The 25,262-nt window shown below is 42.9% G+C and overlaps 1 protein-coding gene across 2 annotated transcripts in view; it reads left to right on the top strand.

Moving 5' to 3' along the window:
• The window catches only part of Napb (NSF attachment protein beta), a 47,077-nt gene that overhangs the window by 11,872 nt on the left and 9,943 nt on the right, over nucleotides 1-25,262 (top strand). Inside the window, exons 2-7 of one of the 2 annotated variants that reach the window (XM_034493743.1) lie at nucleotides 9,431-9,510; nucleotides 13,291-13,407; nucleotides 15,472-15,518; nucleotides 15,653-15,730; nucleotides 24,646-24,701; nucleotides 24,838-24,922. In XM_034493743.1, coding sequence (XP_034349634.1) covers nucleotides 9,431-9,510; nucleotides 13,291-13,407; nucleotides 15,472-15,518; nucleotides 15,653-15,730; nucleotides 24,646-24,701; nucleotides 24,838-24,922 — 463 coding nt within the window. Of the gene's footprint in view, nucleotides 1-9,430; nucleotides 9,511-13,290; nucleotides 13,408-15,471; nucleotides 15,519-15,652; nucleotides 15,731-24,645; nucleotides 24,702-24,837; nucleotides 24,923-25,262 lie in introns of those variants that run through there. The other variant, XM_076929924.1, reaches the window with a different exon arrangement.

The raw sequence follows: 25,262 nt of genomic DNA, 5'->3' as shown, positions 1-25,262 counted from the left end.
ATCTGTTAGAGCAAGAGGCTCTCTGTCAAACTTTCTTCCCTCCCCTTTCTTGCTTCTTCTTCCTTCTTTCTAAGCCAAGGTATTATGTAGCCCCCACTGACCTTAAATTCACCAAGTAGCTTAGATTGTGGTAGTATGCATCTGCAATCCCAGCACTCCTGTGAGTTGGAGTGTAGAATAGAGACATAAGAATCAATTGGAAGCTCTCGGGCCAGCAAGTCTGGAGTATGCAACCTAGGAGCAAAATCAAGGGAGACTCCACTTCAAGGAGGCAAAAGGGAGAAACAATTCCTGAAAGTTGTCCTCTGACCACTACATACTCACCTCAAGTCTGATACACACAAATACACATCTAAAGTTATTTTATTAAAGCTTTATTGTAATACACTTGTAGGAGGAAAACAGGCAACAAGATTAATTATATCTAAAGTCTATAAATCTCAGCAAACTTTAATACAGAATAAAAATAGTTTTAAAATACAGGGTTTTCAAACAAGTTCTGGAGTTCTTTGTGTGTGCAGCCATGCTCCCCAGTCACATACACATACACACACACACACACACACAGACTTTTTTCCTATTCTACTCAGTATCTGTGATTTCTCTTTCTTGGCTCTAGTCTCTTTAACATGTGCAGATGCTTTCTCCAAGCCCATGTTACCCACATCTTTTATTCTTTTGGTTTTTTAAGACAAGGTTTCTTTTGTAGCCCTGGCCATCTTGGAACTCTCTTTGTAGGCTGGCCTGGAACTAAAAGATCCAACTGCCTCTGCCTCCCAAGTGGTGGGATTAAAGGTGTGCGCCACCACCACTCACCTGCCCATAGGTTTCAAACTGCTCATATTTCTTTCCTCTAGAAACTATAGTTTTCTGATCTTTCTACTCTACTTGTCCACCTGAATCTGGTTGAGAGCACCAAGCAGTGACCATTCTATAGCCTGGATATTATTGTGTTTTGGAATTCTACAAAATACATAGTCCATTACTTTTTAATTCACCCTCACTCAAGTTTTCAGGACAGGGAAGACCATAGCCAGATTCTTTGCCAGAATGTGCTACAAATGGCCCTGGTCCTGATAGAGTCCCTGTTTCTCTCTGAAACCCAGTGAGTCACACCCTCACTGTTCACATTTATATCAGCATTCTTCTCTACCCCCACTGCAATAGCACATTAATCTCTATTTATAGCACTCCAGGGCTTTGCTAGTCTGTGTCTCCAATCTTCTCCATATTACTCCTGCAAACCAGCCACATGATCAGGTTTATCGTTGCAATAACCCCACTTCTGATACAGACTTTGGATTATTTGCTTTTTGCTGTGACAGGATATCTGACAAAAGCAACTTAAGAATTTATTTGGCTCGAGGTTTGAGAGAAGTCCATCCTGGTAGAGGTGTGATAGGTGGTTTCATGACTACAGGATCATGTGGCTGGAACTCCTCACCTATGGAACAGGAAGCAGAGACCATACAGGAAGCATGGTCCTGCTATAAATATAAATATGTATTTATAAAACGCTTTATAAATATAAATATATAAATATATACATTTATTCTGCTTAGTCTGTATAATGTATGTATGTATGTATGTATGCATGCATGCATGCATGTAGGGCTGACCATTTAAAATTAGATAATCAGTTGGTAGTTCTTCCCTAGAGAAGACTATTTCTCTCCCATTTTTTAGTCACTTGTAGTTCTTTGTGAAGGGTTGAAACTTTGTGGGCTTTATCCCCCCATCTACTTTGGTATGTCTGTTGTTATTTTTGTTCAGCTCATATTTAGGCTGTGATGTTGGTGAGACTTTACAGTTATAGCTTCTGATGTTCCTAGGAGACAGTAATCTCATACAAGCTCCCTGATTGACTCTTAAAATCTTTCTGTTCCCCCTTCCTCAGTATTCCCTGAGCCTTAGAGGAGTTGTTTTGTAGATGTATCCATTGGGACTGGGTTCCGCAGGTCTGTTTTTTATTGGTCATGGCTTTCTATAATGGTCTCCATCTTGTCGCAGAGAGAGGTTTCCTTGAAGAGTGGTGAAGACTAAACTTATCTGTAAGTAGAAGGACAAACATTTAGGATATACAAGTTATGCTTTTGCTGTTTAATAAAGTGGAGGCTGTAGGTGCTTCTATCTGTGACTTCACTAGCCCTGGTTAGTGGCTAGGTTCCCAATATCAGGTAGATACCCTTCTTGTTGATCAGGTCTTAAGGCTAATTAGAGAGCTGTTGTTTACTGCCATGGTATGAGTGCTAGTATTGCACCCCTAGGGTTATAGTGTCACTGGCTCATCTTTTTGGTTCATAGGCATCATAGCTAAGTAGGACTGTTGGTTGCCTGCCTCGTTTGGATGCTTGCTTGGTGCTTTCTGGTGTCATAAACGCTAGTCCTCGGGGAGGAGACATTCAGGTCAGTTCCAGCTCAGGTGTCTTTGGGCCTTGAGTTTGAAGTGTATGGTGTCTTCAGCAATACTTTCCTTTCACCCCTTGGAGGCAATCAGTGGCAATATCAGTAGCCTGTGATATTTGAGACATTAGCCAAGCAACAGCTCAAAAGAGGGCTTTTATGCCTGGGTTTAGATGTTTTGTTATATGGTCTTTGGCTTTTGGAGGGAATATTTTCAACCCAGGTAAGAAAATTTCATGTAAACAATATAAGCATATTTATATAGACTTATGTGCATTATAGGTTATTTAAGGAAGATAGTTACTAGTATAATTTCTTAAGACATTTTCAGAATTTCTTACTGTTATTTTATCCTCTCTCCTTTTTCATATTTATGGCAGAGATACTTTTAAACAGAGAATGAGTGTATTTGTCTCTCCTTTCACAATATTTTCTATTTTTGCTTGCTCCCTTGAGGAGCACATGGACAACTTATTTAAAATTGCTATGGGAAGCCGGGCTCACTACTGCACGTCTGGAATCCCAGGACTGGAGAGGCAGAAGGATCTTGGATTTGAGGCTTGCCTGGATTATATAGAGCAAGACCTTTTGTCAAAACAAACATCAGTAGCAACCCCCCAAAAACAAAACAGAAAACAATCTCATCAACAGTAAAACCACCACCAGCAGCAACAAGAAAAACCAGTGATATGTACGGATTCTTCCATCAACACACTCGGCAGCCATTGCTGTCATTGTAACCTGTGTGCGGGGCCCTGGTCTGATCTCTTGCTGCAGGTTAGGCTAAGGAGATATTCCTGCTAGTAAAGAAGAAGCCTTGTCTTGGGTGACAGCCTTCCCCCTATACACCTCACCATCATCCCAGTAATAAGCACAGTGGGTTTTTTTCTTTCTTTCTTTCTTTCTTTCTTTCTTTCTTTCTTTCTTTCTTTCTTTCTTTCTTTCCCTTTTTTTTTTTTTTTTTTTTTTTTTGACAGGGTTTCCTTGAACTCACTCCGTAGACCAGGCTGGCCTCGAACTCAGAAATCCACCTGCCTCTGCCTCCCAAGTGCTGGGATTAAAGGCCTGCACCACCACTGCCCAACTAAGCACAGTGGTTCTTTGTCTTTGTAGTAGCCCTCAGGGGGTATCCAGATTATAGACCTGAATTCTCTCCGGTTGTGACTGCACACTGATACATTGTCGTAGCTGTAATTATTTGAGATATTTCTACTCTAATATCTTGTGATTTTAGAGGCAGTTTTATTTCTGCCTCTGCAGTTGTCACCTTTTCCTTTTGGGTACACCTCATGATGTGTGTGCCATTAATTCACTCCAGTCTACTTTGATACCTCCCTCCTCCCACCCACTGTTTTAAAATAGTTTGTATTATAGTTGCCACTGAGCTCTGTGCTCCACACAGTGATTATTTGGGGTGGGGAAATACTAGGACCTGAGAGGATTTGAGGATTAATTAACTTCTGACAGTTTTGCTGGCCCCTAGACAGCTGCCTTGGGACTTGGTCTACAGTGGAACAGGGTGGGGCTAGAGGTGCTGTCTCAGGCATCTTCACCCCAAAAGTACAAGGTTTTGTGAGCACTCTGACGTCCCTCCATTGCGTTGTCTGGTACATGCTGACTGGCCTCAGCAGCTGTTTGCTCATTAAGTGGTCACAAAGCTCCAGCCTCTGATATGAAGGGAGTGCCAGGCTGAGGCCTCAGGTGAAGCCTGGTCTTGTACCTGCTGGGAGTTTCCTTTCTTGGTGGAGAATGTGTCTCCTTGTTCAAGGTCAGAAACTCCTGATCTCAAAGGATGCTTAATTTAGCTCCGGGGGGTGGTGGTGGCGCACGCCTTTAATCCCAGCACTCGGGAGGCAGAGGCAGGTGGATTTCTGAGTTCGAGGCCAGCCTGGTCTACAGAGTGAGTTCCAGGACAGCAAGGGCTACACAGAAAAAACCTATCTCGAAAAACCAAAAAAAAAAAAAAAAAAAAAAAAAAAAAAAAATAATAATAATAATAATAATAATAATAATAATAATAATAATAATAAATTTATCTTTTTTCATGCCACTTTGGTGCCACATGCTGGCATCATGTTACCTCATAGCAGAGATTCTTTTCAAACTCTGTTGTGTCTCCAAGAATATTCTGTTCTCTATGGAGCTCAGAGTAGCCATCAGTTGAATTATTTGAATGTAAATACTGAGTATTGGTCTTTAAAACTTGAAATATTTAGTGTTTGTGTACATAAAGTAACTAATTGAGGTACTTTTAAAGACATTTTCCAAAAGGTAGACAGTTTTGTTTGTGGAGTCTGTTATTTTCCTTCCATCTTTACATGCTTTGGAAATTGAATTTAGATTGACAGACAAGAATCTTTTCCCTATCAGCAGCCTACTTTTATTTTTATGTGGCTACCCAATGCTTAGCCACCCCACTTGGGGACAAAAGCTCATGTTCCCCAGGCTGGCCTGAGACACATTGTATTGTGGGTAATAACCTTGAACTTCTGATGCCTTTATTTTCCAAGTGCTGATATTACAGATATGGGCCTTCCTGTGCAGTTTAGATGGACTGGATGAGGATCGTAGCCAGGGCTTAGAGCATAGTAGGCAAGCACCCTGCCAGCTGAGCCATATCCCCAGCCTATATTTTGGTTGTTTTGTTTTTTGATGATGAGTCTTCCTTAGATGGTTTGTTGGTTTGTTGTTGTCTATTTGTTTTGAGACAGGTTCTCATGTAGCACAGACTGGCCTCACACTCACTGAGGATGACCTTAAATTTCTGATCGTCATGCCACTACCTTCTAAGTTTGGGAGCTTCAGGTACATCCTTGACTTTCTTCATTTTTTGTTTGTTTGTTTGTTTTTTAAGATTGATTTTTGTGTGTCTGTATGAGTTCTGTGCACATGAGTGCAGGTACCTTTTGAGGTCAGAGACCATGGCATCTGTATCTAGAGTTACGAACTGTTGTGAGCCATGTGATGTGGGTACTTGGAACCAACCTCAGGTCCTCTGCAAAAGAGGTGTGTGTTCTTAACCAGTAAGCCATCCTCTCTAGTATTGAGAATACGCATCGTAATTCTGATCAGAACTGCTGTCTCTTGATCTACTCCAGCTAGCTCATTTCGCCTTCTCACAGAGATCTCTAGATTTGAAGTCAGGAGTCAGCTATACCCCTGTACTGAGTGACCATGGCAAGCTGCTGACCTCTAGATGACAGTGTGTCTTCTGTGAAACGAAGGAAGTATCCTCTCTGGTTATTATAATAATTTTAAAAATGACCTGATGTGGCAACATCTGGATGTGAGCGTAGCACAGCACACAAGTTCTGTTGTTCGCATCTTGAAAGTAGAATAAGGTACATTTTAATTAGGCTAGTTTTATTTAGAAACTTAATAAGAATGACTGCACTGCACTGTAATTACAATTCAAGATTCCGGATACTTGACAGAAAAACAAGACACAGGGAAGGCTAGCTCATGTTAACTGTGACTAAAAGTGAGAAACTTCTCGTGTGAGGAATTTACCACTAGGGAAGCCTATTAGTTCATTGCTTTTTAGAAAAAAATAAGAAAGAAGAAAGAAATGTAGATGGATTGGAGAGTTGGCTCACAGGTTAAGAGCACTGGCTATTCTTCCAGAGGATCTGGGTTCAGTTCCCCGAACCTGCATGGCAGCTCACAGTCATCTGTAATTCCAGATTCAGAGAATCTGACACCCTCTTGTAGCTTCTGCAGTAGACACTCACATACATAAAGGAAGCAAGTCTTTAAAAGAACTTTAATGTAGATTTGAAATAGAAAAAAGGGACCTGAAGGCTGAGGTTGAAAGCTTTCCTTTCCTTTTTGGAACAGCTTGATGACATCCTGTCATTCCTTGTGTGACATGACCCCAGGCCATTTTATTTGGCAGCCAGGAGTAGCAGTGTTATTGAGATATTATTTACCTAGCAAATAATTTACCTGTCTAAAGTGTTCACTGAACTTTTAAAATGTTTGCATATTAGAGTGATGCAACCATGAAAAAAAAAAAAAAAACAACCCCAAATGAAACAACGCACGCTTTGCTTGTGGCACCCCTTCCTGCCTTTCCCCAGAACTCTTGTCTCTAGATGCCTTAAGTCCGGTTTGTGACTTCACAACAGAATGCCTGAGACTGAGTAGTTTAAAGGGGTGGATTTCTCAATTCTGGAGAGCAGAACTTACAAAGTCAAGGTACTAACACCCACTGTGAGCCTTTACTCACATGGCGGAAGTCTGCAGGGAAGGGACAGATGCACAGTTGTTTGTCAGAGGAGCAAAGGAGAGAGATCCTACACAACACACCCTTGCTTTAACTCTCTCAGTTCACTGATGGTGATCTGTGCAAGCTCACTGGACATGTCCTTGTTCACTCCCTGTCAAGTCTGTATTTTCACTCTGAGGTCCTCATTGTATGTGCTGTAGTCAGTCGCTTGGGCCTTGGTTTTCCTCTGTGATTTTATATTTGCAGTGTAGACAGAAAAGATAGATGTCTTGTATGGAAGGGCCTGAGCTAATTAGAAACAGAGTTGAATTTAGAAACTCTAAAAGGTAAACACCAAATTAATTTGGCTTTATGTCTAAAGAAATTGCTGACTGTATAAAGCTATCCCTTAGAGGCTGAAGAGATAGTTCAGAGGTTAAGAGTACTGGCTGCTCTTTCAAAGGACCTGGTTCAAGTCTTGCATCTACATTGTGGCTCGGAACCATCTGTGAGCCCAGTTCAAGGAGTTCTGATGCCCCTTTTTTGCTCTGTAGGCACTTGCACATACTTGATACACAAACATACATGCAAAGAAAACACTTAGATACATAAATTTTTATAATTAAAAATTAAGCTATCAGTCAGTGGAATTAGCTACCCAGTGAAGAACTTTCTAGAACTACATGTATTCTAGCTGCTGTGGAGTGCCCTCTTCTCGAGATGTTACACAGTGATTTTCTGTACCTGGTGAGGCTGTGACTCTAAGGTTCTTCCATATTGGAGACAGGCTGAACTGTGCCAGAGCTGACATGCCACACAGTGGCAGAGCAACAAAATAATGTGATACTTGCTCAGTGCTCTGTTTCTGGGTTTTGTGGCTTTTGAGGCAATTGGGGCATTGCTTTTGAGATAGTTTCACCGTTGAGCTCAGGCTGGCCTGGAGTTCATCCTCCTCTTGCCTTTGTCACTCCAGTGTGGGTGTTACAGGCCTGGGCTGAAGACCCCCAAACTTGGGAGACCCTTCCTCAAGTCTCAGGAAATCACGACCACCCAAAAACCACAAGAAACCATACTTGGACGCAATCAACAGAGGTTTATTGGGGAGAGTTGGCTAGCCAAGGTCAAAACTGCTCGTCCACGCAGGAACAGAATTTTGACAAAGGCCAGCAAGCTGAGTTTTTGGTCTTTTTTTTTTTTTTTTTTTTTTTTGCATGGGGTGGGGAAAGGAAGGAATTTTCACATGGGGTGGGGGTAACCAAGAACAGTGGAACATTTCAGAGGAACCCACCCTAAATGATTTAGAGTCATGTGAAAATCACTCTGCACACTCATTCTTCTCAAGAATGTAGTTTTTCCATGTCACTGTGCCCTACCCTGTCATTACCAACTATTTCAGGTTAACTTTTTCTCACTTGCCATAGCCCCACCCTGAGGTTTGAGGAATGTTAATCCAGCAAGTGTCCTCTGATTCAGGGATAATGCCCTCCACCCGGAAAGTGTCCCAGGGCAGTGAAAGCCTGCTATCTTACATCCAGTTCCGCTTTCTGGAACTTGCATTCTTTTGCTCAGGTTTAGGGTAAAGAAAAAGCATATATATATATATATATATATATATATATATATATATATATATATGTATGTATGTATTTCATAAAATGGTCTTAACTCATCCACCTCTTGCCTTTGTCACTCCAGTATGGGTGTTACAGGCCTGGGCCACCACATCTGGCATTAGGTGTTGTGTAAAACTGTTGAAGAATGCCAAGATAAAGTATCTACACCCTTCAAAATGTAATCTTCTTTAAGAAGTACACTTCTGATATAAAGAAATCTGTTTACCCTTCCTGATAGAAAACTTGCATTAAAAATTTTTTAGATATATTTATTGTTTTGTGTATGAGTATTTTGTCTACATGTATGTTTTCGTACCACATACATGCCTGCTGCCCATTGAGGTGAGGAGAGGGTATCAGATCCTCCTGGAACTAGAGTTACAGGTGTCAGCCTTCATGTGAGAGATAGGAACTGAACGCAGGTCTTCTACAAGAATAAGTGTTCTTAACCACTGAGCCCTCAAACTTGCATTTGTTATCCTCTCCAGTTACATTTGTAGACCTTGTATTTACCAAGTCTTTGTCTGGGTGTCATTTGTATGGTATCTGCTGTGTGGTTCAGTGCAGTAACTTTAGCACTGCATTTCTCAGTCTCCTCTTCTGGAATTTGGGATCAAAAAGAGTCTTTTAGTTTGTGTTTCCATTGTTGTGAAGAAATACCATAACTAGGGCACCGCTTACAAAAGAAAACATTTCACTGGGGCTGGCTTTCAGTGTCAGAGGTTCAGTTCATTATCGTAATGGCGGGAAACATGGCGGAATCTAGACAGACATGGTGCTGCTGCAGGAGCTGAGAGTTCTATGTCTCGATCTGAAGGCAGCAAGAGACTATTTCACACTGGGTGGTGCTTGAGCTTAGGAGACCTCAAAGCCTGCCTCCCACAGTGACATATAAACTTCCTCCAACAAGGCCACACCCATGCCTATAAGGCCACATCTCCTAATAGTGCCACTCCCCAGGGGCCAAGCATTGAGTCTACGGAAGTCATACCTATTCAAACTACCACAAAGAGTATCAGTCTTTTTGAACAGCTGTTAAGATTCTGTAGTTTGTCTTGTGCACAGAAGAGTGTTTCAGAGTTATAATAATATAACAATAATTATATAATAAATAAAATAATCTCCGTATTGCTTCAGTGAGGGAGGAGAGACATGGATAGTTATTAACAAAAACAGAACTGTAACCTTGCGTTTAAATTTCTCTTAGAGGAAACACAAGAATAGAAGAGGCATGTGAAATGTATACCAGAGCTGCAAATATGTTCAAGATGGCCAAGAACTGGAGTGGTATGTACAACATTTTGTTTATTTACCAGGCAAATACTTTAAAAACAATTTGGTAGAAAGACGGGGCTGTGGGCTCCCTTTAAAGAGACAAGCATTGGTGCTGAGAGGATTGTCATCTCGGGTAACTAACCTGGTTTCCAGGTTGAGCACTGGGACATTGTCCCAGCTTCTGCCAGCCACCCAGTACGTAGGCTTCTGGTGTCTGAAAGCAAGATGGGAAGGGTAGGTAGTAATCTTTTGTTTCTTAGAATTTTATTCCAGGGCCTTAATTATAGGAAAAGTCACTGAGAACTAACAAGATAGATGGAAAGCATTCTCTACCCTGAATCCACTGAGTGACAGTGGGAAACCTTTGCCTAGCACATTCCTTAACGTAGCCCTCAGAGGGAGCAGGTTGGTAGGATGCTTCTCCTCATTCAAGGGTATTGCCCTTGCTAACACTAATTAGAGAGAAAATGCATCTTCTTCCCTTGAAGAAAGAGACTTCTGTAGCTCAGATGGTGATGGGGTCGTCATACAAGTGAACATAGAGGCAGCCTTGGGCCAGAGAGAACATAGGTCTCATGCTTGGCAGATAGCTGTTGCAAGGGCTAAGGTGCTCCTGCCTTTTACTAGCTGCTGTTTCCTACTGCCTTGAAGGCAGGTACTTTGATTCAAAGGAGAGGAAGATGCTTTCAAGCTAGGTGGATCTGAAAGACTGCATCTGACTCTGCAGTTCCTTTGTCAGCTTAGTTTGCAATAGAGCTTTAGTTAAAAGGGAAATGGATGGATTTCAAATGCACTTATGGCCACATTGTATTTTACTAAAGTACAAATGGAAGATAAACAGAATCATCCCAGCAGCCAGTCTTTTCTATTCCAGTCCTGTAATCACAGGTGAAAAGTGATCCTCCCCAAGAGTGCTTACCCATCTTTTCTAAAGGTCAGATTCTGGGAGATTCAGTGGAAAGGCCCTTATCCTGTATGTACCTGTGGAGGCCTTCCATGTACCCTGCCTCTGTCTGTTGCCAGGGTGGCATTCTCCAGCTAGTACCCCAGTGTCCCCATGTTCTGCCCTTTCTCAGTTTTGTTTTGAGACAGTGCCTGGCTGACTTTGTTGCCCAGGCTGTCCTGGAACTCATTATAAACCCAGATAGATCTTGTACTTGGAGCCATGATCCTGCCTCAGTCTCCCAGGTGCAGGATAGTAGGCATGTGTCACTATGCTTGACTCCCAGCCTTACTGAGGCCGAGTAAGTCAGGTCACATATTGGGTTAGACCTTCCAGGACTGTCTTCTTTTCTCTCACCTCATCTGTTTGTGCTCTTAGCTGCCACCCAGAGCCTTGGCATGTGGCGTTACCTGTCTGCATACTTTTCCCTTGTTTGTTGCTTTCTTCTGGTCCGTCTCCAGTTGTTATCTTCTCAGCTAGCTCTCTTTTGACTACCTCTTATAAACAATGATCTCTCCCTGGAAACTCTCTACTCCTGCTCATGGCCCACAGTGCCACCTAGGTGTTTTATTTATATTTACATGAATCATCACATAGTGACCCTCACTAGCATGTACCTTGGAAGGCCAGAGTGTTTATGTGCTTGCAATCTGACTCCATCGCCAGGGCCCACACTGTGTCTCTGACGTGGTGGCTAGTCAGTACCGTATTTGTTAATTGAATAAATAAGCAAGGCCCTGAAGTTAAAGCAGGGGTGCACTGATGGCAATCCTGACACCATTTTGTCTGTTTATAATTTTAAAGGTTCTTTTATAATGATCAAGCTAATACTTTTCAGCCACTGTTGAGACTGAAAAGTTGGGTAGCTTCCCAGAGACTATTCTCCTTTAAAGATACTTCCAGGTCACGAGAGACCAAGCTGCTCTTGTTAGCAGTGATTGGAATTTGTGTTCTAAGCAATAAAGTGGCGTCATGGAATTGTATAACCAACACCAACTGTTACCTGGGAGGTAAAAGTAGCTAAAAGGAGGCCAGCTGTTGTGCTGTACCCTTAGCAGGAAAAACACGGGTCATGATTACTTCCTGGACAGTGAACACAGCTGAATGCCAGTGAGACTTGTAAAGAAATGAGAACCGTGCTGGAGTGTGCTGTGGAAAGGTTTGTGTGCAGTGATGAACATGGCCGGCACCAGTGCTTCCAGAGCCAGGCCCTCCCCAGCATGTCACAGCAGGTCCACGTCACTCATTCTCCCAAAGCAGAACCAGGCAAAGCTCCTGATCAGTTGGCTTCTTCCTGCAGTTAGCTTGGCCTTGGTGCTTCTCCAAGTCTTAACGTGGCTTTCCAGCTGCTAGCAGGGATTATTCTGATCCAATTCTAGCCCTAAGGCCAGTTCTCACTGGTTGGTGTTTTTATGCTGCTGGAACAAAATACCTTCATCTGAGGAATTTATAAAATACAGGGGAATTGCTCACAATGTAGGAAACAGAAAAGTCCAAGGTTGAGGTGTCAGCAGACTTTGCATCTGGTGAGGACTCCTCTCCACTTCTGAGATGCCATATTGTTGCTTCATCCCACATGGCAGAGGAAGCAAAGCAGCTTTCTCCTTTCAGTATCTTCTATAAGGATACTGTTTCCACTTATAAGTCTGTGGATTAACTACTTCTTTATAAAGGTCCTAATGGGTAATACTATCCCATTGGGTATTAGATGCTCAAATACCAAGAGTGTGGGATGCCAACATTCAGACTACAGGAGCACCCATGCCGAGCTAGGTAGCCAGTGCTTTCCAAATTTCACATGGACTCTTTTGTCAGAAACAGAAGGACAGACCAAAAATTGAACTGGAGCAGGCTACAGGGTTTATGTGGCTCCCTTTCCTCGGTGATGACCAGAAATCCACGTGGGAATTGGGTTAATGCCTGTGGAGAGGGTGTTTGGGATAAGGGAGACAACTAAAGCTTTCAAAGAATTGGATATTTTATTTCTTAAGAGTAAATTGAAAGCAAGTGGTTACTTAGCAGAGTGCCCTGCTTTGTGACTGTTACTAGTACTGCTCCTCACTCCAGAACAGTCTGAAGGAGGAGAGTCTCACTTAGCTCATGGTTTCAGAGGCTCACTCTGCTTGTTTAACCCAACATGTGGGCAGAATGTCATGCCAGGAGGGGTGGTGGGAGAGGTGCTTCTTCACCTTATTGAGGACAGGAAACAAGAACAAGGAAAGAAAGGTGGCCATGACGAGCCTTAGTTCCCAGACCTCACCTAGGCACACCTCTTTAAGCTTGTAGAACTGACCAGATAGTACCACCAGCTAAAGACCAAGCATTCCGAACAGGAGCCTGGACATGGTGGCACATGACTGTAGTTCTGACACATGGAAGGCTGGGGCAGGATTAGATTGTGAATTCAGCAAGATTCTACCTTAGCAAACCACATCTTTCCCCCAAAACCCACTTTATGCCATTTTATGCCATTCTTAGTCATGTTTTTCCTAGTGGAGCAGATTCAATGACACCTGAGAGCCACGGACGCTGGATTGAGAGATGAGAGCCTTGGCTTCAGTGCTTTGTCCTTTAACTGTGTGAGCTGGGTGCTCCTTGTTGGGCTGATCTCATGGTGTGAACTAGAGTTCAAGAGCATAAATTTTGGCTAACAGTCATTGAGAAAGAAGGCTTCTGTGTTCAGGATGCTTGGCAGGTTCTCTGGAACTGTCAGAGAAAGTGACCACCACCCAGGTGCACTTGTCTCAATGTAATGCCTGTGGTCTCTGCCTGCAAGGCCTCCTTTCAGAGACTTGGACTCTTGTTTGGAAAGGCCATGCCTCACGATTTAACTGTGGCATCTTCTTCAGCTGCAGGAAATGCATTTTGTCAAGCCGCCAAGCTCCACATGCAGCTTCAGAGCAAGCATGACTCTGCTACCAGCTTTGTGGATGCTGGAAATGCTTACAAGAAAGCAGACCCTCAAGGTAAGGCCACTCACTCGCTCTGTGTGTCTGGCTTAGCAGCATTTCTTGTGGCATTGAGGTTGCTATGCCATGCTAAGTCCTGGTAATAAGAATTCTTGCATTATGGGATAAAAAGGAAATTTTGGTAAATAATGTCTACTCGTTAATCATAAAGACATTAATTTGGAAGGGATAAGGGACATCTGAGGCAGTTTTTTATCATGTAGCTAAAACTGTCCTCAAACTCACAGCTCTGCACCCTCTGCCTCTGGTTCCCAGGTTCTGGGATTACAAGCGCCTTATCTCAACTTCCTGAAACATGTTCTTGAAATAAGAAGGAAATTCTGACTTACTGTACTCCTCAGTGTGTTTTACAAAGTGAGGGAGTGGTTAAAAAGGTGTCAAAGGTGTCTGAACCATACAGCACTCTTATTTGTTTTCCTAAGTACTCTTCAAAACCTTTTCTTTAAAACAATGTTGGATTTTAAAAGTAGTAAAGTTTTGCAAATATTGTTTCCTTTTGGAGAAATAGCAAAGTATTAAAATCCTATACATATACATGACTATCTGTAGTCTTTTGTTTGGTTGTTTGGTTAGTTTTTTGAGACAGGGTTTCTCAGTGTAGCCCTGGCTGTCCTGCAACTCCCTTTGTAGGCCTGGCTAGCTTCACTCAAACTCACAGCAATCCACCTGCTTCTGCCCCCCAAGTGCTGGGATTAAAGGTGCACACTGTCACCACCACCCCACTGAGTCTTTTTTCTTTTATAGTCTCTTTCGTTTAACCTACAAATCTAAATTTCTAGAAATGTATCCCAAAGAAAAATGTTGTCCAGCTTTTTTTTTTTTTTTTGTAGAAGGGTTAACTATATTTTTATTTCCTAAGTGAGAAGCTGAACACCTCGGGTATAAGCAGAATAGGGGGCGAGGGCACAGCAGATTTACAGTGTCTTCATATTGTAGAATATCACACAAGCATCCCATTCCCTGGTTTGGGGCTGGTTGTGGTGACATGCACCTATGATCCCAGCACTTGGGGAGACCGAGGCTGAAGGCTTGGGAGTTGTAGACCAGCCTGGGATATATATCAGACCCTACCTCAAAGAAAGCAAAGTTCTGAGTTTCATAGAATGTACTTTGACCTGCTACATCCTCACGTGCTAATTTAAATTAAGGGTCTGAGTGCTGGGTGGCTACAGTTTCAAGCACTGGAAGGACCTTGCTGATGTGGCTGATGTGGGAACACCGGGCCTGAGTGGTGTAATCGATAAGCTCTGTCTGTTTTCCTGTAGTTCATAAGGTGTAGCCGTGAATGGACATCTTAAAATATACTTTAGGGAGCAGTTGCTTCTTGTTTTTGTCCTTCTAATCACTTTTCTGTTTCTCCTGTTAAGCTTCACCTCCTTGCTGCCTCTTTCAGCCACACTTTTCTGTGACAGGAAACTTTCTGGCATGGCTCACTGTTACAGGAAATGATATAATTTATTAGCATTGTCATGAAGTTTTCCCTTTGGAATCCTGAGACCGTTTTGTTAGGTTAGCATACTGAAAGTTGGCGTCTTTGAACAGTGTGCACATTTACATATGACTTAAGAGATGAACAAGTATTTCAAAGTGCTTTAGATGTTGGCCACCTGAAGAGTGGAGACCACTGAAATGGTCTTTTTCTTATAAAGAAGTGATAGTTTCCAAAATTAGTATAGACACACATGATATTAATGAAGACTACATTTACCTTGTATAGTAGCAGGTGTGATGTATCAGTGTTGGTGGCAATCCCTGTGGTCTTGTTTCATTTGTATTACAGTCTGCCGCCTGGATGGACCCCCACCCCCACCCCCCAAGAGTTACTAAGCCAGGATTATTGCGACCACACTGCTTTTAAATACCAGTGCAGCTGCTAGAAACAAAGCTACACTAATGAATCTGTATTGTGCATGATTGTGTCTGTTCCTACTAACCAGCCTGCCCCTCCTCCACTCCAAATTGTACCTCTTAACCATCAGTAGCAGCCAGGAATCAGGCTCAGATGAACCCTCTTTCACTGAATGAATTTTTCATTGTTTTTCTTAAATGCCAACGCTTCAGAGGCTATCAACTGCTTAAACGCAGCCATCGACATTTACACTGACATGGTAAGACGTTGCCTTGCTTGAATGGCTGTGGGGTGGAGTCCTTAAGCTGCTTTAGAGTTGTACTTTTTCTTGTTCCCGAACTGGTTGGTGTTTGTGTAGGTAAAGCAGGTGTGTGACTCTGTTTTCTCCCCTAGGGAAGGTTCACAATCGCAGCCAAGCACCACATCACCATTGCTGAGATCTATGAGACTGAGCTTGTGGACATTGAGAAGGTGAGCACTGGTCACATACTTACATAAGCTCGGTGCAGACTGTAGGTGCGTGGCCTCTTAGCAGACCCCTCCTTCCTTCCCTTTCCCAGATGACGTGGGTGGTTCGGAATCCTTACAGGTGTCCTGGCGGAGACTGCCTAGGCCTGACTAGCCGAGTAAAGGGGCTGCTTACCTGGAGTGCCTGAGATTTACCTTGCTCACCTGTTGTTTCTACTCTGGTTCGTGTCAGAATGGTCAAAAGACTTTGCACCTGTCTAGTGAAGCATTCTGAGGCTCCGGAGAAGCTGAAGGCAAACTGTGCAGCCTCGGTCAGCACTACTCCCTCAGCATTGCTGCTCTCACTGTGTCCTGCTGGCCAGCTTGTCTTCCTGGGTACCAGTCATCTCTGAGGCAGCGTGTCTTAGACTGCTTTCCCTTCTCAAGTGCCACCCCCTTACAATAGTCTCTGGTCAGCAGACTTGCTTACCCATTCTCTAGTTCTATCTAGCTTATAAAGAGTTTCTGTGGGCACTTTTCTCACTACTCCAGTGTCTCATCCCTTCTTGGTACCTTGTCCCCATTTTTATGTGATCGGTAACAGAACTCCCCAGCTGGTCTCCCACATCTACTTCCTTATTCCCTCATCTCAGACGCCCATGATGCAGATCAGCCGCAGTACGCCTTGATACCTGTGTGACATCCTGCCTCCTCTGCTTATAGTCTTTTTTAAATATTCATTTTATATGTATGGGTGTTTTGTCTGCATATATGTGCGCTTGGAGGCCAGAGGAGGGTATCAGAACCCCTGGAATTGTAGTTACAGGTTTGAGACTTCCTGTGCATGCTGGGAAACAGACCTGGGTCCTTGGGAGAATGGTCAGTGCTCTTGACCAGACTCATCTCTCAGCCACTGTGTACAGTCTTTTGTTGGCATACCCTTCAGGAGCTGGAGGTTTTCATGTCCGAATTGCTCCTCTCTCCCAACCCGTGTACCTGAGACCTCAAGTTTCCTTTGTTTTCCTGCTCTGTCTCCCTTACTCTAGCCCCTGAAGCTTCCATGCTGTGCTGTTCCTTCCCTGTACCAAATAAGCCCCTGCCCTTGGACCTGGGTACCAGCCATTCCCTCTGCCTGCCTGCCTCTTCCTCATGCATCCACAAGCTGACTCCTGGTGTTCTTTATCACCCTGTCTAGCTCATTATCCCTTAGTTAAGATTATAGACCTCAGGAATACTTACTAGATGGCACCTCTGCAAATACACACTCTTTCTCATTTTTTCACCTTATTTTACAGCCACATACCACCTCTCATTCTGTGGCATATGCTTGCTCATGGTTCTGATGTTTCTGTCTCCTTCTCACCTCTGATCTTGGTGTCATGTCAGCTGACCAAACCAGCTCAGTCAGCCAACAGGTTCTCCAGCACAGGAGTGAGGATTAAAAAGAAAAAAGATGATTAGACAACATTGTAGTATGACCCCAGCCAGTTCTGAGGCTGAAGGCTGAGGCAGGTTCATTACCCCTACCCTTCCCCCCACTTTTCTTTTAAGCCATTTTCATTTACATGCAAGTATTTAGGTCAGTTCTAGGTTGAGGAATCAACAATACAATAGATGCAAATAGTCAAGGAACAAACAAGGCAATAAACAAAATCCTCTGCAACAGTCTTCACCTGCCTGATTTTTTTTCTTAATTACAAATATGTCTGAGTTAAAATCCCGAACCTGTGATCTAACTGCAAATTGCAGCCAATGGAACACTGGTAATTCAACCACAGTCTTCGAGTTTCCCTTGTAACACCAGAGCACAACCATAACTATGCAAAGTAAAACTCAACCTCCAACAGTCAATCCAATTTCTCCAAAATCAACACCAAGTGCATCACTCCCATACTGCAAAGTTTGGCTGCCAATTCCTGCACACGAATGCAAGACAGTACAGCCTCCAATACCTCAAAGAGACACTGCCCTAAATTTTTATAAGTCTTTATAATACATAAAATATTACCTAGTTTAGACATGTCTTTAAAGGCCTGTTTCCCTGGGTCGGCTCATGCCACGTATTGCTGTTTAGAATGACTCCAACCCTGACTTAACCAGTTTTAAACCAACTTTCTGTTACCAATGTTACAAATTTTTAATCATACCCAATAAACTTATAGGCCAGTAGTCTATAACCAAGACATGCAGAACATATTTATATTTTTAAAACCAGTCAGAAACAAAAATGAAGTGGCTACACACATTTACTTAATTAAACCGGACAAAATTTGTACTTTTTCTAGCTGTAATTTCAAGAGAAGCACCTTGTCACCTGCTGAACCCAATAATCATAGTCACAGATTTTTCTAGGAGAAACAACGGTCAGCTCTTACCATAGAAGCCCCCCCCCCCAAAAAAAAAATGCTGGCCCCTTTAAGAGCAGCTTTTCCAGACGATGCGCCCCTGGCAGGGCTTCTCCAGCTGGACTCCTAACTACAGGTATAGGGCTCCAAAGGCCAATTGAAACTGCTTTTTCTTTTTACCTTAAAAAAAAAAAAAAAAACTAGTTAAAAACCAAATCAAAGGCTGAACAACCAGCAGATAAAGTTTTAACTGTTTTTTTTTTTTCTTTTGAACAGGAAACATGGAACATCCAAGCAACAAAACAAAAACACAGACATAGCACAGACATGGACAGATTGGTACATCAAGAACAGAAAATAGACAAGGAAGAGGACTAGATGTCCCATTAAAGGGACCCAGATATCCTACCTAAGGGATCCCGAACTAAGCATTCCTCCAGTAGGAGCCAGAGAGGGGGCAGGACATCTCCTGACCTCCGCCTGTTCCTAGGAGAGCTCTGAGACAGCTTACGTTCATTTTCCTTCTCTTTCTCCAGAGCATCCCCAGATTGTCAGGGAGGACTGCTTTTCTCAAACCCATGTCTTCCGTGTAAACTATCTCTAGTCAGGGTCCAAAGACTAAAAACATCTATGAGAATTACCTTCGCTTCTCTAGATTTTAGCATAACTCTAAACACGTACAGGAAACACATCTTACCATTATCTTGTCCTTCTACAAGGTTTACTTACTGCTGGCCCTAATCTTCTTTACTTTACTTTGTGCGTGCTTCTAATTTCCGAGGTGTCCTTCACTGTATCCTGCTTACTGGAGCCCCAATGTTGAGGCACCATCTGACCAAGCCAGCTCAGTCAACAGGTTCTCCAGCGCAAGAGTGAGGATTAAAAAAAAAAAAAAAAAAAAAAAAAAAAAAAAAAAAAAAAAAAGACAATTAGACAACATTATAGAATGACCCTAGTTCTGAGGCTCAAGGCTAAGGTGGGTTTATTTCCCCCACCCCCTTTTTCTTTTAAACCATTTTCATTTACCTGCAAGTGTTTAGGTCAGTTCTAGGTTGAGGAACCAGCAGTACAGTAGATGCAAATAGTCATGACCACTCTCATGATCACTGTTTCTGAGGGCTCACCAGGATGACAAAACTATCTGAGCCTACTTCCCTGTCCTAGCTCACAGTCATATTCATGCCTAAGGCCTACTTCCTTGTTCTAGCCTAAGACTTAGATTCCTGACTAAAATTACTTCTCTATTTTAGCCTAAAATTAGATTCCTGCCTGAACTTACTTCCCTGTCAGTGGCCCAATGTCAGATTCCTGCCTAAAGCCCATTTCCTTGTCCTTGGCCAATGTCAGATTCCTGCCAAGCAGCCCCAAAAGCTCTCCACAGTCAGCAGAGTTCTGTCTGCCTTTCTGATAGGTCCCAAAGCCCAGGACATAGTAGGTTCTAAATAAATACTTCTGAGTAAGCATGCACACTGTGCCCCTTTCTGGCATAGTCACAAATCCAGGAAGCATCTGAAACTGATGTCATACCAGCTGCCACATTTGTTGGGCACACAGAATTTGCTTGCATTTGCTATTCACTCCCAATGCACAGACGTGTATGCGCGCGCGCGCGCGCACACACACACACACACACACACACACACACACACACACTATACACACTTTCTACTCCCTTTTCTTAGGAAGCTCTGGTCTTGCTCTAAAGAAGGCTACTCCACATGTGTATGTATGGAAGGGAGGGGCTGAATAGAGTCTGCAGTTGTTCTCTGGTGTAGTATTAATAAAGAAATGGAAGGGGACAGGTCAGCTGTGACTAGGGCTTAATTTTCTCAGCAGTTGGGATGGGCATTGTCTTTTTACTGGGTTGAGTGGATCCTGTGGATGATATGGAATATGGACATCATTATGGGATGCTTCTAGGCCCATGGAAGTCAGAAAGACCACCCTGGCCTGGCAGTCAGAAGAGCACTCTGATCTGGAACCCATTCCTTGTATGACTCGTACTTCTCTGCATGGGCACCACAGGATGGGGTGAATGAAATGGCTTCTAGTGCTGTCATTTTCCTTCTTTTGATTTGTCATCTTGGCCTTTGAGCTTCTATTGCCTGTTCTCTTTCTGTCATTCTGTGAATTAACCAGTAGGTGGCACCTTTTGGCTGATGCCTCTTGTTCTGTTGAAAGCAATTTAAGAAATACAGGCTGGTGTAGTGGTTCACAGGATCCCAGCAGTCAGGAGTTTGGGACTGAAGGATTTTAAGCTCAAGGCCAGTATGGCTCATAGCAAGGGAAAAAATTATGTATATTTTACACATACACACATTCAGACATGGAGAAGAGAGCTAGCTTGTCAAGGCTATTACATCATTAAAAATGTCCTTGTCTTCTCTCCTCCCTGGTTGGACTCACAAGGTTATGGTCAGTGAAGTGTGAAATTTATGTATGAGAAATCAATTACCCTGAAGTACTGGTTTGTTTTAGATATTATTCACTGTCGGTATGACAGATGTCTGTTCATTCTCTTGATTCATTCACAGATTTTATCTATTAGGCAGTGAGATCTGCTGTTATACATCCAAATGACTTCTTGTAGCTTCCTGAGGTAAAATACTCACCAGCATGTAAGCAGATCGGTGATCGTTACGTGGCCCAGGGGAAATATAGCTTGGTTTTGGTTTTGGCGCTTGAAAAACCTGGTTGAGTAGTATTGCTTGTAGCATAGGATGGGCACACACTGTAGCTTTGTCTTTGGCTTGAGGCTGTTCGCTGTAGGGACTTGAACCTCTTTTAAGGTTCATTAACAGTGTTCCATCTGCACAATGACTCCTGAGGTTGAATGGTGAGATACGGTGGGCTTCCTTTCAGCACCAGGGCCCACAAGTGCCTGGAAGTTAAACATGCCACTGGAGGGAAGACCCACTGCTAATTGTGGCAGCTCTCCTTTCCTGAGTCTTTCTGTTAAAACTTGAGAAAACATAGAGTCATTGGTTTGATTAACATTATTAAAAAAAAAAAAACAATAAACTTGATGTAACTTCTGCACATTTCAGAAGAGGTAGAAAGATTTAATCTCTCTCCTCTTCTGAAGATTTACAACAATCAATGGAAAAATAGACCATGAATTTGAAAGGGTAAAGAGGGTCTGGAGAGAGAAAAGGGATGGAGGAAAATGATGTAATTATAATCTCAAAAAATAAATAATAAAAACTTACAGCTGTGACTTTAATCCCAGCATTCAGGAGGCAGAGGCAGTTGGCTGTTTGTGAGTTCAAGGCCAGCACAGTCTACATAGCAAGTTGCAGGCCAGTTCCAATGACACTGTCAACAAAACAAAGCAAAACAAACAAGAAAAACGAAACTTAAAATGCATAATCTCCTAACAAATATTAAGTTAGATCAGATTCCAAATTGACTTTCCCCTCACTTGAGGTAGCAGCTCCATCTCTCATGTCAGCCCTGTTCATTGCTCTCAGTGAAGAACTGGGACAAGGGCACCTCCCCCTCCCTAAGAAGAGGGTCTGTGGTCCAGGTTTTTCCTGCCCTGATCCATTTATTCACAATGGAAACAGTGCTAAGCAGTTCAGAGAATATGAACAGTTCAGACAAAGGGAAGTGCAGGGCCCAGGCATCGACTCCAAGGCCTCGTAGAGGTCAAGCGAGTGCTCGGCCACTTGGCCACACCCCAGCCCCAAGGTTTTTTTTCCCAATCATGAATTTGCTGAAATTGAACAATTGGTTATTGTTCCATTATGTTACTTGGAAAATTGACAGTGGTCTTGTAGGGGCCTTTCTTTTTGCCATCCTTTTGTTCTGTCACTTCTGGGTTTAGGGATGCTATGATGAACAGCAGTCTGGGGCCTTCCCTTGCAGAGCTTGCCTTTCTGTGGGAGACGGAACCACGTGTGTGACAGTTCTGAGAAGCATTCCAATGAGCATTGGAGCTTACTGGGAAAGCTTTGTAAACAATGAAAGGACTGCAAACCTGCTGCGTGCTTCCCTATGTCTGGAAGCCAACAGTGGTGTTCCATTCTTTACTCATGAGAAGCAAAAGCATTGTATTGTATTGTCCCTACTACTTTTGTATGGAATTTTGTATCATCAAGAGGGGGTTCTAGTATACCTATTGGGTTTTGGGGGGTTTTTTGTTGTTGTTGTTGTTGTTGTTTTTTTTTTTTTTTTTTTGTCTTGGTACCTTTAATTGTAGTTTATATGTTTAACATCAAAGTTGTTTTTATTTTTCCCATTATAATACTGCGGAAATCTGCTTGGGGAGATTAGCATATTAGATAGGTGAGCTATGTGGCTAAAATACGCATTAGATGTATCTTATTGAAGAATTGTTCAAGGTCTGTGTTCTTGGGATGCTCCACCATACAGAGACTTGAGTAGTGTCGTCTCTGGCAGCTGTAATCACTACTTTACAAATGGGCAGAGGCCACGGGCTTCCAGAGGCTATTCGGCTATAGTTCCCAAGCTCACTTTGCTCCATTTGTTTCTTATGTCTGTGCCTCGCACTTTTAGTCCCACGGGTTGTGTATTTGGAGCTTACTGGGAAAGCTTTGTAAACGATGGCAAAGGACTGCAAACCTGCTGCGTGCTTCTCTATGTCTGGAAGCCAACAGTGGTGTTCTATTCTTTCCTCACGAGAAGCAAAAGCATTGTGACACATACAGAACATGAAATTGGGTCAGTGAAATAGCTCAGGGGGGGTAAAACACTTGCTGTGCAGCCTGATAAACTAGTCCAGTCCCCAGAAGCCAGACAAAGTGGAAGGAGAAAACCAGCTCCACAAAGTGTCCACTGACTTCCACATGCCTCTAACCTTCCCTCCCAAAATTAACATCTAAAAATGTTTAGCTCATACAAAACTGAAGTTTAATATGAATCTCTGTGATACAATATTTATTCCTGTGTTGTTACAGGATCAGTGAGTACCAGCCACCAGAGCTCAATCAGCTCCTAGACCCCAAAGGACGATTTGAGCCATGGCAGAAAATGCTTGCCTGATCCCTGCTTGAAAGCCTCCTGTAGACCTACCTGTTGCCATTTGGGCTGAAGAGGCCATTGGTTTTTCAGGCCCTTATTTGGTGTTCATCAGGCTTGCTAAAGCAGTATATGTCATCTTGTTCTTTGAGCTGCTTTGCATTGTTTGGGCCTCTGATAGGGTGTGTTTTGCCTTCTGAAGTTCCCTGTGGTCTGATTTCACTAAACTGTCACAGCCTGACGTGAGCTGCTAGCTTTCTGCTCTCTCCATTTTACTATTGTTAGGGTATCACAAATTTTAAGGAGCACCTTTGCTTAGGTGACACTTGTGGCAGTAAGAACAGTCGGAGCTGCTGCTGTAACTTGTAGAGCATAACAGCTTCACAGTGCTCTAAGCAAGCGAACACTCACTTAGCTTAGAGTACATGCAATCCTGGTGGGTGTGCTGGGATAAGGGGGTGGCTAGGAAGCAGCTTGACAGAACTCTGCCATCTTCAGTCTGCGCCTTCAGTCTGCCAGACTTGGCCATGTCTTTTATCTTCTGGAAAGTAAAAAAGATCAAGGGAAGAGTGCAGAATAAGATGGTTGGCTATTCATCTTTCATCGGAGAACTAGCCGTGGCCACCCTGGCTACAGTGGAAGCTGGGCTGTTTGCTGTAAGTGAGGGAAATTGTTGGTTACTTCACTGTTGCTTTTTTAAAAAACAGCATGACCAAAAGCAATTTATGGAGCCAAGAACATAGTTTGACTTAGAGTTCTACTAGATAGAGTTCATTATGACAGGAAGACATGATAGCAAATGACAGGCATTATGGCAGAAGCGGGAAACCAAGAAGATGCAGTAGCACCTTCAACCTCAGAGGAGAGAAGGAACTAAAAATGGGGTGATACTATAAACTCTCAAAGATAACACTCAGTGATGTACTTCGTCCAGCAAGCCTGCAGGTACCCATAATGTTGCCATACAGCACTACCAACTGGGACCAGGTTGTCTAAGCCTTATAGGAACATTCAAGCCACCACAGATAGAGAGTCTGATGATTGTAAGCATTCTGTCTCCAGGAGGCTTTAGGGCTACATGCTTTACTCTGTTGGCTGAGGAGGACAAGTTGCAAAAGATTTGTCACTGAATAAGTTTAATTATCAGAAAAAATATCTGTGTAGATGTAGTTTTAAATTTCTTTTTGATGTATTTATTTTATATATGTGAGTACACTGTTATTGTCTTCAGACACACCAGGAGAGGGCATCAGATCCCATTACAGATGGTTGTGAGTTACCATGTGGTTGCTGGGAATTGAACTCAAGACCTCTGGAAGAGTAATCAGTGTTCTTCACCACTGAGCCATCTCTCCAGCCCCCAAATTTTTTATTACATCATTTCATTTATTTTGTGATTACATATGTTTTCCATGACACACTTGTGTAAGTCAGGAGATATCTTATAGAAATCCCTTCTCTCCTTCCACTATGAGAGTCCCAGGAATCAATCTCAGATTGTCAGGTTTGCTAGCAAATCCCTTTACCTACTGAGCCATCCTACCAGCCCTGACATGTAGTTCTTAATGCAAATCTTTGAGTGAATTGTTGTAAATTAACTCTGTGTACTTTCAGGCTATTGCACATTATGAACAATCTGCTGATTATTACAAAGGAGAAGAATCTAACAGGTAAGTGATTTTCTTCATATCAGTAACGGGCTTTTCATATGTGATAAAGGACATGATATCTTTGTCATCTAAAGCCAGTGTCCTTAGGCCGGGTCTCCTCGGTATTGTCACTTACTCTGCACTATCTTACTTTCAGCTCTGCTAACAAGTGCCTGCTGAAGGTGGCAGCCTATGCCGCACAGCTGGAGCAGTATCAGAAAGCCATCGAGATCTACGAGCAGGTGAGGATACTGGTGTCACCTTGACAAGTCTGTAACCATCACTACTACCTACCACTAGAGCCTTCCCATCCCTTCCAAAAGAAGCTAGGAAAACAGCCTGCTTTCTATTTCCCTGATTTGCCATTCTTGATCCTTCTACGTGTATGGAATACTGCACCGTCTCCTTTCTGTGACTGATTTCATCTTTAAGATTCTTAAGACTGTAACGTGTGTCAGTGTTTCATTGCTTTCCGTGGCTGAGTAATACTCCGGTTTTTATGTTCATCTGTTGATAGGCATTTAGGGAGCTTCTACTTGGGGTCTGTTAAGGATATTCTGCCGGTGAACATCTGCACTTAAG

Source organism: Arvicanthis niloticus, chromosome 2 (assembly GCF_011762505.2).
Source record: "Arvicanthis niloticus isolate mArvNil1 chromosome 2, mArvNil1.pat.X, whole genome shotgun sequence".
Lineage (NCBI taxonomy): Eukaryota > Metazoa > Chordata > Mammalia > Rodentia > Muridae > Arvicanthis > Arvicanthis niloticus.
This window is presented reverse-complemented; position numbering and strand designations above follow the sequence as displayed.